The sequence below is a fragment of the Amaranthus tricolor genome, chromosome 15, assembly GCF_026212465.1.
Source record: "Amaranthus tricolor cultivar Red isolate AtriRed21 chromosome 15, ASM2621246v1, whole genome shotgun sequence".
Lineage (NCBI taxonomy): Eukaryota > Viridiplantae > Streptophyta > Magnoliopsida > Caryophyllales > Amaranthaceae > Amaranthus > Amaranthus tricolor.
Genome location: NC_080061.1, coordinates 4,087,665 through 4,101,656, shown reverse-complemented (window position 1 = coordinate 4,101,656; position 13,992 = coordinate 4,087,665). Strand labels below are relative to the sequence as shown.

The 13,992-nt window shown below is 31.4% G+C and overlaps 1 protein-coding gene across 6 annotated transcripts; it reads right to left on the bottom strand.

The window, feature by feature from the left end:
* Nucleotides 1-5,650: 5,650 nt before the first annotated feature.
* LOC130800764 (eyes absent homolog) lies at nucleotides 5,651-13,269 on the bottom strand. 6 transcript variants are annotated; one of them, XM_057664395.1, is made up of 8 exons: nucleotides 13,101-13,269; nucleotides 12,776-12,832; nucleotides 11,574-11,863; nucleotides 11,267-11,434; nucleotides 10,110-10,203; nucleotides 8,361-8,522; nucleotides 5,974-6,415; nucleotides 5,651-5,863 (listed from the first exon to the last, which is right to left on the bottom strand). In XM_057664395.1, the coding sequence occupies exons 3-7, from the start codon at nucleotides 11,823-11,825 to the stop codon at nucleotides 6,135-6,137; spliced, it is 957 nt and encodes a 318-aa protein (XP_057520378.1). In that variant the 5' UTR covers nucleotides 11,826-11,863; nucleotides 12,776-12,832; nucleotides 13,101-13,269; the 3' UTR covers nucleotides 5,651-5,863; nucleotides 5,974-6,134. The 6 variants fall into 6 exon arrangements, with proteins under 6 accessions (XP_057520378.1, XP_057520377.1, XP_057520381.1 ...); XM_057664394.1 differs by having other exon boundaries at nucleotides 6,071-6,415; XM_057664398.1 differs by having other exon boundaries at nucleotides 6,071-6,415; nucleotides 11,574-11,763.
* Nucleotides 13,270-13,992: the final 723 nt, after the last annotated feature.

Here is a 13,992-nt window from a genome sequence, read left to right as displayed (position 1 = left end):
AAATATTATATATTTAATATGTATAACTAAATATTATAAAAGCTAATCTTATGAAAGTATATACAATTATACAAAGTTAACATTAATTACTTTATTGAGATTGTCTCATCGTGAGACGACTTCAATTGGGCTAGTCATACTATTTAAAAAAAACCACTTTTTGTGCACATGAGAATTCAGTTTTCATTATTTTTTTTTACTAATGAGCCTTTTATATGGAAGCTTCTCATAGTGAAATAATCTCATACAAGACAGACTGTAAAGTTAATAATATAAAAATATACAATTAATCAATTTAAAATATAAAACTCAACGTAATGTGACAAATATTTCAGATCTGTTACCGTAAAAGGAATGATGTTCGATCTAGACTTGAAGACTTCCACTGTGCCATTGGACTATTGGTGGTGATAGATTTGTGGTCCTTGGCTTGTATGTGTATATATATATGACGATATATAACATCACATTTCATGGTTACTAACTCATGATGCTGCATCATGCATACAAAGGTACATCACATTATTGTTGCTTGTCAATTGTCATTATGCATTTAGCTTGGTATCTTGTATCTTCTATAACAACTTATTTTCACTCTTTTTTATGAACAATAAGTTTTAATATATTTAAATAAATTCAAATAAATATGATTGAATGATCTGATGATCATGATGTGCACATAGTTAGAATTAAGATTTTAGTATTAGTATAGTTCAAGTTTTGAGGATAAATAATTCAATAAGTTGCAATATAAAAGCTATTTAATTTTTTTCTTTGTCTTGTCTTACTTTGTTTTTTTTGTCTTTTTCGATCCGAGTGACTTTTTGACCGGATCCCCCTTTTGTATATGCTTTGTCGTCTTTCGTTCATCTCTAAACCCTAATTATAATTTTTATGAGCATAATCCGCCAAATATGATAAAGATGATAAAAATCAAAAGTGTTAAGTTTAATAAAGTGAGATCATTTTTAGTTCATAAAAAGTTGATATACTTTGAAGAGTACAACAGCCCACTTAATATTTTAAATCTTTTAGTAAAATTGTTTTTCTTACTTTATCAATTTTGTTTCGGTGCGCGTATTTCTCCTGGTCTCTCCTTCAAGTGGGTACAAGTAAGATTTATTCGTTATCTTTTTTCTCGAATTTCAATTTTAAGTGGGATGCTAGGTTGATAACTTGATGAGTTGATGAGTATTAATTTTGTTAATTAGGAAAGCTTGAGATGTTAAGAGAAACATAAAAAGGTATATATAGTCACCCAAATGATGCTCTATGCAGATTCTTTATTTTTCTTGTATTTGGATAGAAGATGTTTAAATATATATTTGTGCATTATTGTGTGTCAACTATAGGCTATATTGTTCTTTTTTCCTTTCTGAAAAGAATAGGCAACATTGTATAGATCTTGAGATCTTGGTGGTCCATTTAATTTCCTATTGAAATTTCAAGGAAATCACTCTAAATAATTATGTTCAAATTGTATATGAATTATGAAACTTTATCTAAACTTTAATACAATTTTTAACTCATATATATATAAACTTGTTAGATAAAATCATAACTTATTATAAGCTCCAAACAAGTAGAATGTGTTAGAGATTCATATTATAATTTACTTATTGAAACTCGCAATATGCTACGTACTTACGCACAAGGTTACTGTTAGTTTAAGGGACACATTGTTGTCAAAATTTTTCATCAACGTTTTGAAACGTTGGATCATAAAATTTATTTTGCAATCTAAATATCATATCTTTTATTAGGTTTCTTTTTTTTTTTTTTTTTAAAGCTTTGCTTATGTGTTTGATCGATTGTAGTTTTTTTTCCTTATTATTTGATTTTGGTGAATATATAAGGATCTTGTAGAATTTACTTTCAATAAATTCAAAATTTTATTTAGGGGTTCTTTTTCGATTTTTGCTTTGGGTCAAGATCCGAGTTGTATAAATAAGCTTTTATTTAATGAATCTAGTTGTACACACTAGTACACTACCCTTCAATATATACTAATTATTTTGTTTTGTATTAAGTCCATGTAAAAATTATTTAATATTCAAGATACTGCTAAAAGTAGATATATATTTTATATAAAAATATAAATTTTATAAAATTTTGTAATGTATATTTGAAAAAAGGTCAAAGAGAGTAAGAACAAGAAAATCATAAAATTATTATATTAATTTTTTTAAAAATAAGAGCAAATACTAAATAGAAGGGATGGGCAAAAGCAAAGGAGCTATAGGAGGGGTTGGAAAGACGTATGAGAAAGTCGTGGTTTAAATATAGCCATGCAAAGTGCAAACTCAAGGGACCATCTCATTTTTATTATTGATTGTACCTTTTTCGTTTTTTGTCTACTCAAATATTTGATGCACTATCCCAATCCCAAATCCAATTTTTGGATATTCTTGCAATAATATATTATACTATGTATTATTAGAAACATCCATTTTTTTGAAATCCCATGCTCATTTTACTCTTGGCATGCTTTATAATAGTGTTAGTGCATAGGAATCATCTAATTTAAACTATTTTTTTCATTTTTTTATGAGATTATTATGGAGTATCATGTATGTGAAATGTGAAATCAAAGGGAATAGAATTTTAGCTACTTAGAATTGATTTATATATTGTTTGATGTTTTATGGAGTAATTAAAATATAAAAAATATTAAGTATGTAGAGCGTGAATATAAGTACTTATATACTAATCAGAAACTCATACAATCATATACGATCTAATATCAATAAACCCCTTAAGAATAAGTATGGGTACGATAAAAAACACTATTATATTCTGATTAAGTATCTCTAATAAAGTTTGATTTCACATAGCCGTTTAGTAGTGAGACACATGACACATGACACATGACACAATTTCACCATGCATTAAATTAAGCGTTTTATTCATTAATTAATAATTTTTAATAAAAAGTTAGACAATCATGCATCCCGATTTATAACTATAGAATCCAACTACAAGCATTATCATGAACAACTTCTTGGAAGTACATTAGTAAATGTATGTGAGTATGTCTCCCAATTCAACACCCTTGAAGTTGCATGTCTACATCATATTTTTTCACCATTTTCAGGCACTTTAGCTTCTCCTTCAACACAAATGTGTACGACCAAAGTTTGCCTCTACTTTATAAGGATTTTTTATACTCTTATTTATTTTGATAGCTAAGCATTTAATTTTCAAAGAAAAGTCTAGTAAGGCTATAAGGTATGTTCCGCTTTTCAGTTTAAGCAATTGTAAAAGTGATTTGATGAGGCTAAATCCTACTCCTCCTACACAAAAAATAAAAATGTCATTGTTTAGCAAAGAAGCAATTAAAGTAGCGTAATAGTTGTGCTATTTTCATTAGATCAACGATACAAATTATAGTGTTTTATAATCAAAAACAACGATTTAAATATTTTTCAAAAATTAGATTCCAACAACTATCATAACCAACATTTTTACTCAACAATATATATTAATTTACACAATTAATTAGATAGTGAAATATCTAACAATACCCCTTCAACTACCTTAATATATATATATATATATATATATATATATATATATATATATATATATATATATATATATATATATATATATATATATATATATATAATCAAGTAAGAAGGGTACTTAAAATAGAAAGGATAAGAAAGATTTTTGATAATTACTATACACAGAATATGATACATATATAAATTAAGAACATTTTTCAGATTCGTAACATAGTATCTTTTCTGTGTAACATAGTGACTTTTACAATTTAGTACCTTTGGCTCAATCATGACCTTAGATTTTTTATCTTATTGAAATCATGGGTGTAGAATATATATATATATATATATATATATATATATATATATATATATATATATATATATATATATATATATATATATATATATATATTGTGAATGAACCAACTCAACCAAAAGCTTAAGTTGATAATTGAGGCCCCAGGATATGTTATATACTCTAACACGCCCCCTCACACGAGAGTCCATTGGGCTAGAAGTGTGGATGCGCATTTGTGCTAAATATTCCACTTTAAATGAGAGGCGATTGAGATTCGAACCCGTAATCTTTTGTCATGTTGGCTTATAACTCAAACAAAAACTTAAGTTGATAATTTACCTGGTTTACACTCTATAGCACAGTACTTCCATCTAAATCAGCTAATCAAGCTAGATAAAGTCACAGTATACATATAGCTGCTGGACTAAACTTGGATAATATTATCTAAATTAATGATTGTGGTTCTAAATTAGAGAAAATCTTGGATAAGATAATAATCTCATATCAAATTGTGGATCTAATTAGAGATTTTTTGTACAATATTTGAAACATGCCAATTCTTCAGAATGAAATCTGAGAAGATAAGTTTTTATACTATTATTTTTGTACAAAGCATAAATAGTCCAAAAATAGGAAAAGAAAGAGTAGAAGATAGGATAAACATGTAATATAACTGATAACTACTCTTACATTTAGATTGGTAGAAATAAATGTTTTATTTTCATATATATATATATATGGGCAAATTCAAAATATTAGTATAAACTAAGATGGACCGAATATTTACTATTGTGTATATTTTGAAATAATTTTGCTATTATTTTTCAGTGTTATATGTTACACTACGGTATATTAATAGGGTTTTTAATCGAATGACCGAGGTCATAATCTAGTCAGATTCAAGTAGATGTGTTCAAAATAGATCCGATGATCCAAAATTTATACGACCTTTTAACCGAATCCAATTTGACCCGACTTCATAAATAAATTACTTTCATTTGAAAAACAACAAGGACATAAAACCCAATTTCAAACCAATCCGAAACACTTAACCCGAAATCAACCTGATGACCAAAATGTAGATTTAAGTATGGATCTCCCCTTTGTTAATATGCAATATGATATAGATGAGATTTAAATGGAAATGTTTGGCAAAATAACTTGTTCGATAATTTTAGCTTATTTAGGTAGGTTAATGATGGTCAAACCATCTAGTGATATTGTTTGGTAAATTAGCTGGTGGAAACACAATGTTGTTATGAATCAGTCAAGTTGCACTTACTAGCGTATTCAAAATTACCCTAATTTAATTAAACTAATAGAAATCAACTGATCAAATCAATCATTTTAATCAACTATAAACTGAATTATCAAGAAACCCAATATCACGTTTACAAGACTATCACAGTATAGATACAATTTAATCTCTAGTCTTTAGATTACTAAGATACAAAATATGGGACTAAGGTGTAGAAATTAGCATATTTAAACGAACACCTTATACCCCTTTTTTTAAATACATGGTTAGCCAAGAAAGAAAAGATAGTAGCGAAGTCAGACTTAGGTTTAATATAGAAATAGTATTTATTTCAACTGAGACAAAACTATTCCTAATTTTAAATTTGAATATACAAACAATCATGAACTTTTGATGGCTTGCAAGTTGCAAAAAGAGTGTTTTAAGTGGTCAGCAAGTTGAGATATTCATCAAAAATGCAGAAATATTTGATCCACTAAACTTGATGGGCAAAGCATAAAACTTCACGTGAAGAGGCCCATACACAAAACCAAGTCACATGAAAACCCATAAAATAAAAGGAAAAGTGTGGTCAACACAAGCACATAGATGGTGACAGTCTTAAAATGCTTGATTGCCAAATGTTTGGTAAAACTATCACAATGATCACTTACAAATATCCAATTCAACTTGATGAAAGAATACAAATTTCTAACTGAATTTCTATACTATTTGCTTTTGTAGACATTAACCATGACTTCAGTCTGGAGTGTGCTACAACATCGTGAGTCGTGAGAGCTAAGTTGTCCGCATAGCCACCTTCAAGATTCAAAACCGACATGAATTAAGATTTCGGGACCTTAAGTACAAGTAAATGTCAAGCATGGACAAAAACAACAAGAATAGCTAAACCATCATCATCATCATACCTGGACCCCGGAATATCCCGCTCATGATCAAGGGTTGGGAAGGGTTGCAACTTGCAAGAATAGCTAATGTTAGTTGATAAAAACGTCGAAATCTTACATTGTTAAAGTTTGGTAAGATGTAGGCTTGAGCTATACAAAACTAGATCTCGTACATGTGTAGTCTATGTCACATTAGAAGTGGTGTCTTGATCTTCAGTTTCAGCTTTAGAATCTCCATAAACAACAGATAGATAGTGGCCGATCGTTTTTTGAGTGAGGCCGGGAAACCTGTGGAAGCCATCTGGTTTCAGGTCAATTTTCACGAAAGGCCATCTCAGAAACTCTGCAGCTTCACACTCTTCCCACCCATCCCCGATCACACAGAACTGGACGTTGGGCCAATTGAAACGCTCCTTGATCCACAAGAAACAACGAAGCTTTCCTACATCCCATGAGCTATACACTGGAAAAAATTGATCAACAGTACAGTCTAGTATCGGTATCTTGGTACAAACAAACAAAATGAAAGGAAAACAGAAGTACTAAAAAAAGAAAACTATGAAAGCTAAGAGGCACAGCGTACAGACAGCCAATTATTTCGACATCTAACTTGCTATTGGGCTGGGCCAACTCCTCTCCTACCCTACAGCATAGAAGTCCAAAGACGAGAGCTGTATGACTCATCTTTCAGCCTGGCCCAGCCCAGCCCGGCCCATTAATATGAGAGTGCCAGCTAATCTACTTTATTAAAGGGGATTGTTTTTTAGTGAGGTAGCCAACCAAATTAGTGTACCTAGTACATACACATGTCAGTTGCAGCAAAAAAGCAATGAACATGATGGTGAAAATCTACAAGGGAAGTGACATTGGAACAATAATCTCACTGCATCAAATATTCCCTGATCTGAAACATTACCCTACAATAATATTTGGACTACCACTAAGTTCACAACTAGTAACTGGCTCCACCCTTCTTCAATGCCTTTTCTATTATAAGCATTGCCATCATCAATAATTTTGCGATGTAGAAAGTGAGCTGGGCTTTAGCGGCCCGTTTGGTTATCGTTACTAAATGATGGGAATGGTGATGAAAAGTTAGCGTAATTTTGGTAGAAATATCTCTTGACAAATTTAATGGCAATGCATATTCCCCTTCAAGAATCTCATTTTCTTCACAAAATTCATTCTAATGCATTACCATCTGAACATGTAATATTAGGTGGTAATGGAAAATTATGAAGAAAAAAACTTTTATAAAATCAAATTTTCATTACCATGGGAATGACATTATACGTATAATGAAAATTTACACTACAAATCATTCCCATTACCACCTATTATTAATATTATTAACCAAACGGGCCGTAGAAGTCATCGAAAGCAAGATTCCTATTCACAAAGAATCTGCAGGAGCCTCGTCAATCGTCATTGAAATATTTGGGCAAATAAACCTTGTCATGCTGTGCAACATGACATCAACAAGGTATAAACATGGGAAACAGAAACAGGCAAGACCAGGAATTACTGAGAGATTTCAGAATTTCTCTCTGCAGACTCCAGAAATATATAATTTTCAGATCTAGATCTGCACTAAAAATTATCCAAAATTTGAAAGTTGAAGTCATCAACCAACAAGATGAGGGAAACTTAAGAGTTATACACATGTGGATGTGTGGAGACATACAGTTTCAGAGTCATTATTTTCTCCCTATGAAGTATTAATTATAAGGGTCCAGTCATCCAGCTTCTGAAAAACATACAGTAACCACAAACTTAAAGGCACACAAGTGCAGCGAAAACAATGGTGAAGGTTTATAATTTAGGTTATAAGAATAAGACTGATTCTTAAAAAGTAAAGCTCTTTCACCCACTACTGTACTTCGTCAAGCTAGCTGCCAAAAGAGCAAATGTAGTATTTCCTGTGTACAGGTCAGTTGTTAAACCACTAAGTAAGTTGTACCATCTACAACTGCATATTAATGCGAGGATGTTAACATTGGTTTCTACTTCTCGACAATATCTTCTTTATCAAATAGTCTTGCATCAGTAAGCCGTATGTCAGAAAAGACTAAAAGAGGAAATAGCACAACAATGACATCACAAATCTAGTAAGAAGGTTGCTAAACTGGGAATTTCAATTTGTTTGTAATTTTGTCACTAGATCATCCACTAATTTTCAGGAGTGAATTAACAACAGAATAAATGTCAGACATTAATGATTCACCATTAATACAATGAGGTAAAGAACCAGCATAGCTATAACATTGTATTGCCATAATGCTACTAAAGTGATGCACATATATGTTGAGCAAGGGGGTCCAATGTACCAGTTCAGAGTGATAAGTACATGCAAGTATCTCAGACAAAAAGTTAAATGAAAAGAATCATAAAACTTAGACAAAACATACCATTTTCACAGATTATCAAGCTATCCAGTTTAAAGAGTAAGCACTTGACAAGGCTTGGTATCAATGATCCAGCAGTCACTAAAACATTAATGCATTGGAACTCTGTACCATCAGTAGATGTCCCTTCATTATCACTCGAGCAATTCTGTAGCAAGTTCCGCGCTGCATCCAAACCAAAGAAAGAGTTTATAAGGTTCTGCGAAGTTCAGACTAAAGCTGCATTATGAAGCTTGCAAGCATTAGTACAATACAAATCTGACAAGATGTCAACAACAACCTACAGCAAGTGATTCAGGCATCAGCTATAGAACCGTTTGCACCTAATATCGCAGAAGGCAGCTTGGAATAGACAAACACGTTATCTACCGCATGCTCCTACAACTGATTTGCCCAATAAGCATAATCAAATTTTAAGATATTACAGAAACCTTCTCTGGATTAAAAAAAAATCCTCGACAAGTCATTGAACCTGTGTTTTTTTTCTTTGGTCTAGTAAGAAAAGGAAGGACTACAAAATAAACAAAATATTTCCTACTCTCACACGTAAAAAAGAATTGCTAAATTAGATAAACCAAAAACACTGTGACACTACTAAGAATCAGTGTCAGAACAGCGGTAAGTCCTAAGCTATATCTAATCTACAGTCTGTCACCTAAAAATTCACAATCAATCTAGAATGATTTATTCTCGGATCTGTCCTTCTTTTCGGTAGTTAGTATTCTGACTTTGTATGCTTGTGGGTTGAGGAAAAACAGAAGTAACAGACAAGCATTGATAAGTGCTCTCCTTGAAGTTGCACAAATATTAACTTCATGATCAAGTGATCAACTGCATTGGATCAGGGCCCACAGTTAGAATAATGAATATCAGATGAATTCGTTCAATGTTTCTCATTAATTTTATGATACCAAACTTTGATATGGGGATAACATAGGTTAACCAATGACTCACAAACACATAAAAAGTCACCAAGTCAATTTGCTTTAATAACTAGCTGGTAAGGTTGGTAAGAAACAGTTTCTGTTCAGTTATATAAATAACTTGTGATAATCGATTAGTTGAGATTACACAGAAGAAACATTTTTAATTACCAAAATCTCCATTACTCATGTATTCTCTAAGATAAACACTAAAATTTCGACGACACTTTCTTATGTTAGCATTAACTTTTGGTGGGTTTGAGGAGGTTGTCTTTTGCTAAGATATTACTCATCAATACCATTTTTTGGGTGGAGCTGTGGAGGGAGTGTTTTTTCAAAATAAGGAAGAGGGTGTGCGTCTTCTGAGAGTGAAAAATCCAATTATATATCTTCCCAGGAACAGTCAATGTGCAGAACCCTCATCAAGAACAGACAGTTCATAAAAAAAATCTATAAATCAACAGAGAATAGACCCTTAAATCTTATTATTAGGCATATAATATCCCTATTTCTTCCTATATTCAAAAGCGTGTAGTTCTGCTTTAGAGAATCTCTCAAAGTCCAACTGGGTTGCAAAATACTTGCAACTTCTTACAGAAAATTGAGCAAAGGTGAATTTCTAGATTGTTGTTGTCTTCTCTGAAGTAACCACATTTGGCAACTATTTTTGATGTCACATCGACTAATCCTAAGTTCCCTGCTATTAGAGATCTCTATCTCCGTAACGAAACTATCAAAGTTATTCTTTTTTCTATTTTACGGGCCAGGGAGAAGTAGTGACCGAATTTTGGTCACCAAATATGCATTTTACCCACAGCAGACTACATACCAGAGGAAAGCCATCTGTCAGTGTAACTATCAGTCATCTCATACAGATCATTCCATGGTTCACGTTTCTTCTCGTCAAATATGGAATGCAAACCCTGGAAGTTTCAGATAAATCAAGTCATAGGCAGAATAGGAAAAAGAGGTAAAACAGAAAGGCTAGGATAACCCATAACAGTCAACAGATCCAGGATGTTTGATTACACTGCTAGAAGCTAATATCAAATAAATGACTAATTAAGTGCTTGCTTTCTAAAAAACCATCACTATGGTATCTAGCCAGCATTTTAACTTAAGTTTTATATATTTCCTCTCACATAACTAAGGAATAACATTAATACTCCCTTTGTCCCTGAGTATATGGCAATATTTCTATTTTAATCCATCCCTTTTACTTTGCAACATTTTCATTTTGGGTAGTGTCCCACCACTTTCTTTAATTCTTTTACACACATTTACTCTTACTTTTTATCCATTTTATTTCTAAATTCTAATCATACAATTATAATGTTCCTACCATTTTCTTAATATATATTCGATTGTGTTGTGATATCATGGAGACCGAGGGAGTACATGAAAAGGATAAGCTGATAAGGAATAAGTCTTAAGGTTTAAGCTTGTAGGCAGGTATTCATGGGAGAATATTAGCCTTGAATAAACAAGTTTTTGGTTCAGCCAGATAACTGAGGGTACAGCAAGCAGTATAGATGAACTAAAACTTTTCCTCCATTGCTCCTTGCTAAATCAAGGTGTTCCCATTGGTAACATAAGCCCTTCCCAACTTTTCAGCTACAATCTCCACTTTGCCACCTCAACAGAAAACTGAAATATATATCCTTCATAATCATAAACACATTCTCTCATTATCAGTTACATAAAGTTCTTATCAGCCCAAGATTTCATATGAAAATTCTCTACTCATCTCCAAGATACAGATACTAGATCATCTAGCCAGGACTAAAATTGATGCATCAAATGAACAAAGTATGATTAAAGACAGAAATTCTAGCACATACAATCATCAAGCTCAAGCAAATATATTTGATTATGCACATAATTCCACACTGCCACTAGATAAGTAAGAGGTGAAAGACAAAAGAAGAAAATTACAAATAAAACCAAAACAACTTCTGGAATTGGTAAGGTTTCCATTTTAAATACCTGTTTATATTTCTGGGCTATGATCCTATGGCGATATGCAAGTTTTCTTTTGTTATGGTCATCTTTTGGAGGACCAATGTTGTCTTGGCTAAAATCATAATCAGAGAGATCAAGCCCATCATCGTATGGACTTAAAGCATCAATCACTGGCTCATTGAAGCTTTCTATCTGCAAAGGAGGATTTTAGACTAAATGAAAAGACTAGCAAGTTTCTGTTTCCATCTCTCCAATAAATAATCACTCAGCAGAAGAAGGAACTTTTAAAACATGTGTATGATGATTTGAAGTCATAAAGTGGGAAGCTTACTTGTTCGTAAAAGAAATATTCATCACAAACATCAAGAATATATTTTTCCCACATCTTTCCAATATCAACTCCCTTCTGTACATCCTTTACGCCACTGAATGCCGCAGCATATGTTCCATCCAACAATGATTTCAGCAATATAAGTGTCTCATCCATGTCCCATATGCAGATGATCTTTTTTCGACCGGAGCTATTTTCAGTAACACATTTCTCAGATTCACTAGTTGATTCAATTTCCCTAGACTCGCTCATCGTGAGACTTCTCAAAAACTAGTGCAACCAACCAACAACTGAAACACAAAAATTGATAACCAACATCCTCATTAAGTAACAAAACCTATAAAACTTTTTTTACAAAATAGTAATCTACTATTGATGAACAAATTGAACAGCTGCATCATTTTTCCATCGAGTTTTCGTGGCATGTTATGAGATTAACGAAAATTCTATTATCATGGAATGAAAATTGATCAAGTAAATCCTTTTTTGGTAAATAAGTTTGTATATATTCACCCTGAAAAAACCATTTACAAACACTTGAAAAAGGAGACGAATAAATCTTTGGTTTGAATCACGATGAACAAGTAATCATCACATCATGTGCACTTCTTATATATGAAAAGTTTCAGATGTTGTATGCAATCAAAAGCAACCTCCAGGATAATGTACTAACGTTGCATAAATATAACCCCTCTTACCCTCACATTGCATCCATGTAATGATATCAATTGACAAGTAATTTGTCAAAAAACTCCCGGTTTGATACTAATAAATTTAATGCCTATCTATAAGGTTTTAATGCTACATATATCGTAATCATTTATCTAAGACATTACTCCAAGCACATATAGGTATAAAACCTGTTTGTTGCATATCACTCAAAAAGAGTTCTAATATTAGCAGGGTCCGATTTAAAAATGATGTGGGACTGTGGGTAAACATATTTAATAGCTTCCCATCAAATACAAGCCGCTTTCATGACAATGCACATAGCAACAAGATTTTTCCAGAATTTTTTGTTAAAAAGAAAAACAGAATTAGGGTGTTAACTTGAGAAATTGTAAAAACTAAACACAATTGAGGGATATTAAGCTGAATAAACAAACCCCAGATGCTAAATACAGCTAAAGAAACGTAAGAAACTGAAATTCAACTATGATTCACACCCATATCCGTTCTTATATCGATTGAAGAGCACGTACCACTTTCCCGTTAAAATCTTGGGTTCGATTCTTGCCTAACCTTGATCTTCCCTTGGTCTACTCAATAATTAAAAGAACAATAATCTTTTTACTTCAAAAAACTAGAAGATACTACTTCGCATATTATTACATGATATGGCAAATGACAGTAATTCAATATCTAAATTGAATGAAGACAAAAACAACAATAGAAATTTGTTAATAGAAATAGTTGCAAATAATACCAGCAATTCATGATGTATAACACTCGATATTAAAGGATTATAAATCATGAAATGGAAACCATATGAAAAGAAGAAAGTACGATCAAGAAAAGAAAACTCACCTGAATTTGACAGTTGGACTTGGTATTGCCCAGTTTTTTCTGCAAATGTGGAAAAGCTATAGTTTAATGCAAAGATAAATCGGGGAACGACGACGTATTATCTAAGTATGCTGTTTAACTTCGAGGTTAGTTCTCGGGTTTGGATTTCTTTTTGTGGGGCTTCCCACCCACATTCTTCTTTGTTTTTGGGATGAAACCGTTTGAAAAATAAAATAAAATAATCTTTTAGAAAAAATAATTTTAAAGAAATTTTAATTTTCAAAATAAGCGTTTTTATGTCTGGATCTAAGATTAGTGTTTACTTGTTCTTACTAACAATGAATACCAAAATAAAACAAATAGTATGTTCGATATTATTAACAGCGAACAAGCAATGTTTTTATTTTTTTTGTCCTTTCATACGTTATAATATTGTTTTTCTTTTGTTCGTTATAAGCAACAACAAAGTAATAAATTATTCTCTCTTGTTTGTTGTGCCTATGGTAAAAAAAATAAAAATAAAAAAATAAAAAAAAAACTTGATCAAAAGAAAATTTCAAACAACTCAAATTATTTCTTTTAAGTGAGACACTATCATAGTTATGAAAATTTTCTTTTAATCGAGTTTTTTTTATTTTTATTTATTTTTACCATAGGCACAACAAACAAGAGAGAATAATTTACTACTTTGTTGTTGCTTATAACGAACAAAAGAAAAACAATATTATAACGTATGAAAGGACAAAAAAAATAAAAACATTGCTTGTTCGCTGTTAATAATATCGAACATACTATTTGTTTTATTTTGGTATTCATTGTTAGTAAGAACAAGTAAACACTAATCTTAGATCCAGACATAAAAACGCTTATTTTGAAAATTAAAATTTCTTTAAAATTATTTTTTCTAAAAGAT

Bases quoted from the DNA above. Each gene is read 5' to 3' on its own strand.
- LOC130800764 (XM_057664395.1), bottom strand. From the start codon at position 11,825: ATGAGCGAGTCTAGGGAAATTGAATCAACTAGTGAATCTGAGAAATGT. The intron at 11,435-11,573 runs GTAAGCTTCCCA...CCTCCTTTGCAG, and splicing joins AATATTTCTTTTACGAACAA to ATAGAAAGCTTCAATGAGCC. The intron at 10,204-11,266 runs GTATTTAAAATG...TGAAACTTCCAG, and splicing joins TAGCCCAGAAATATAAACAG to GGTTTGCATTCCATATTTGA.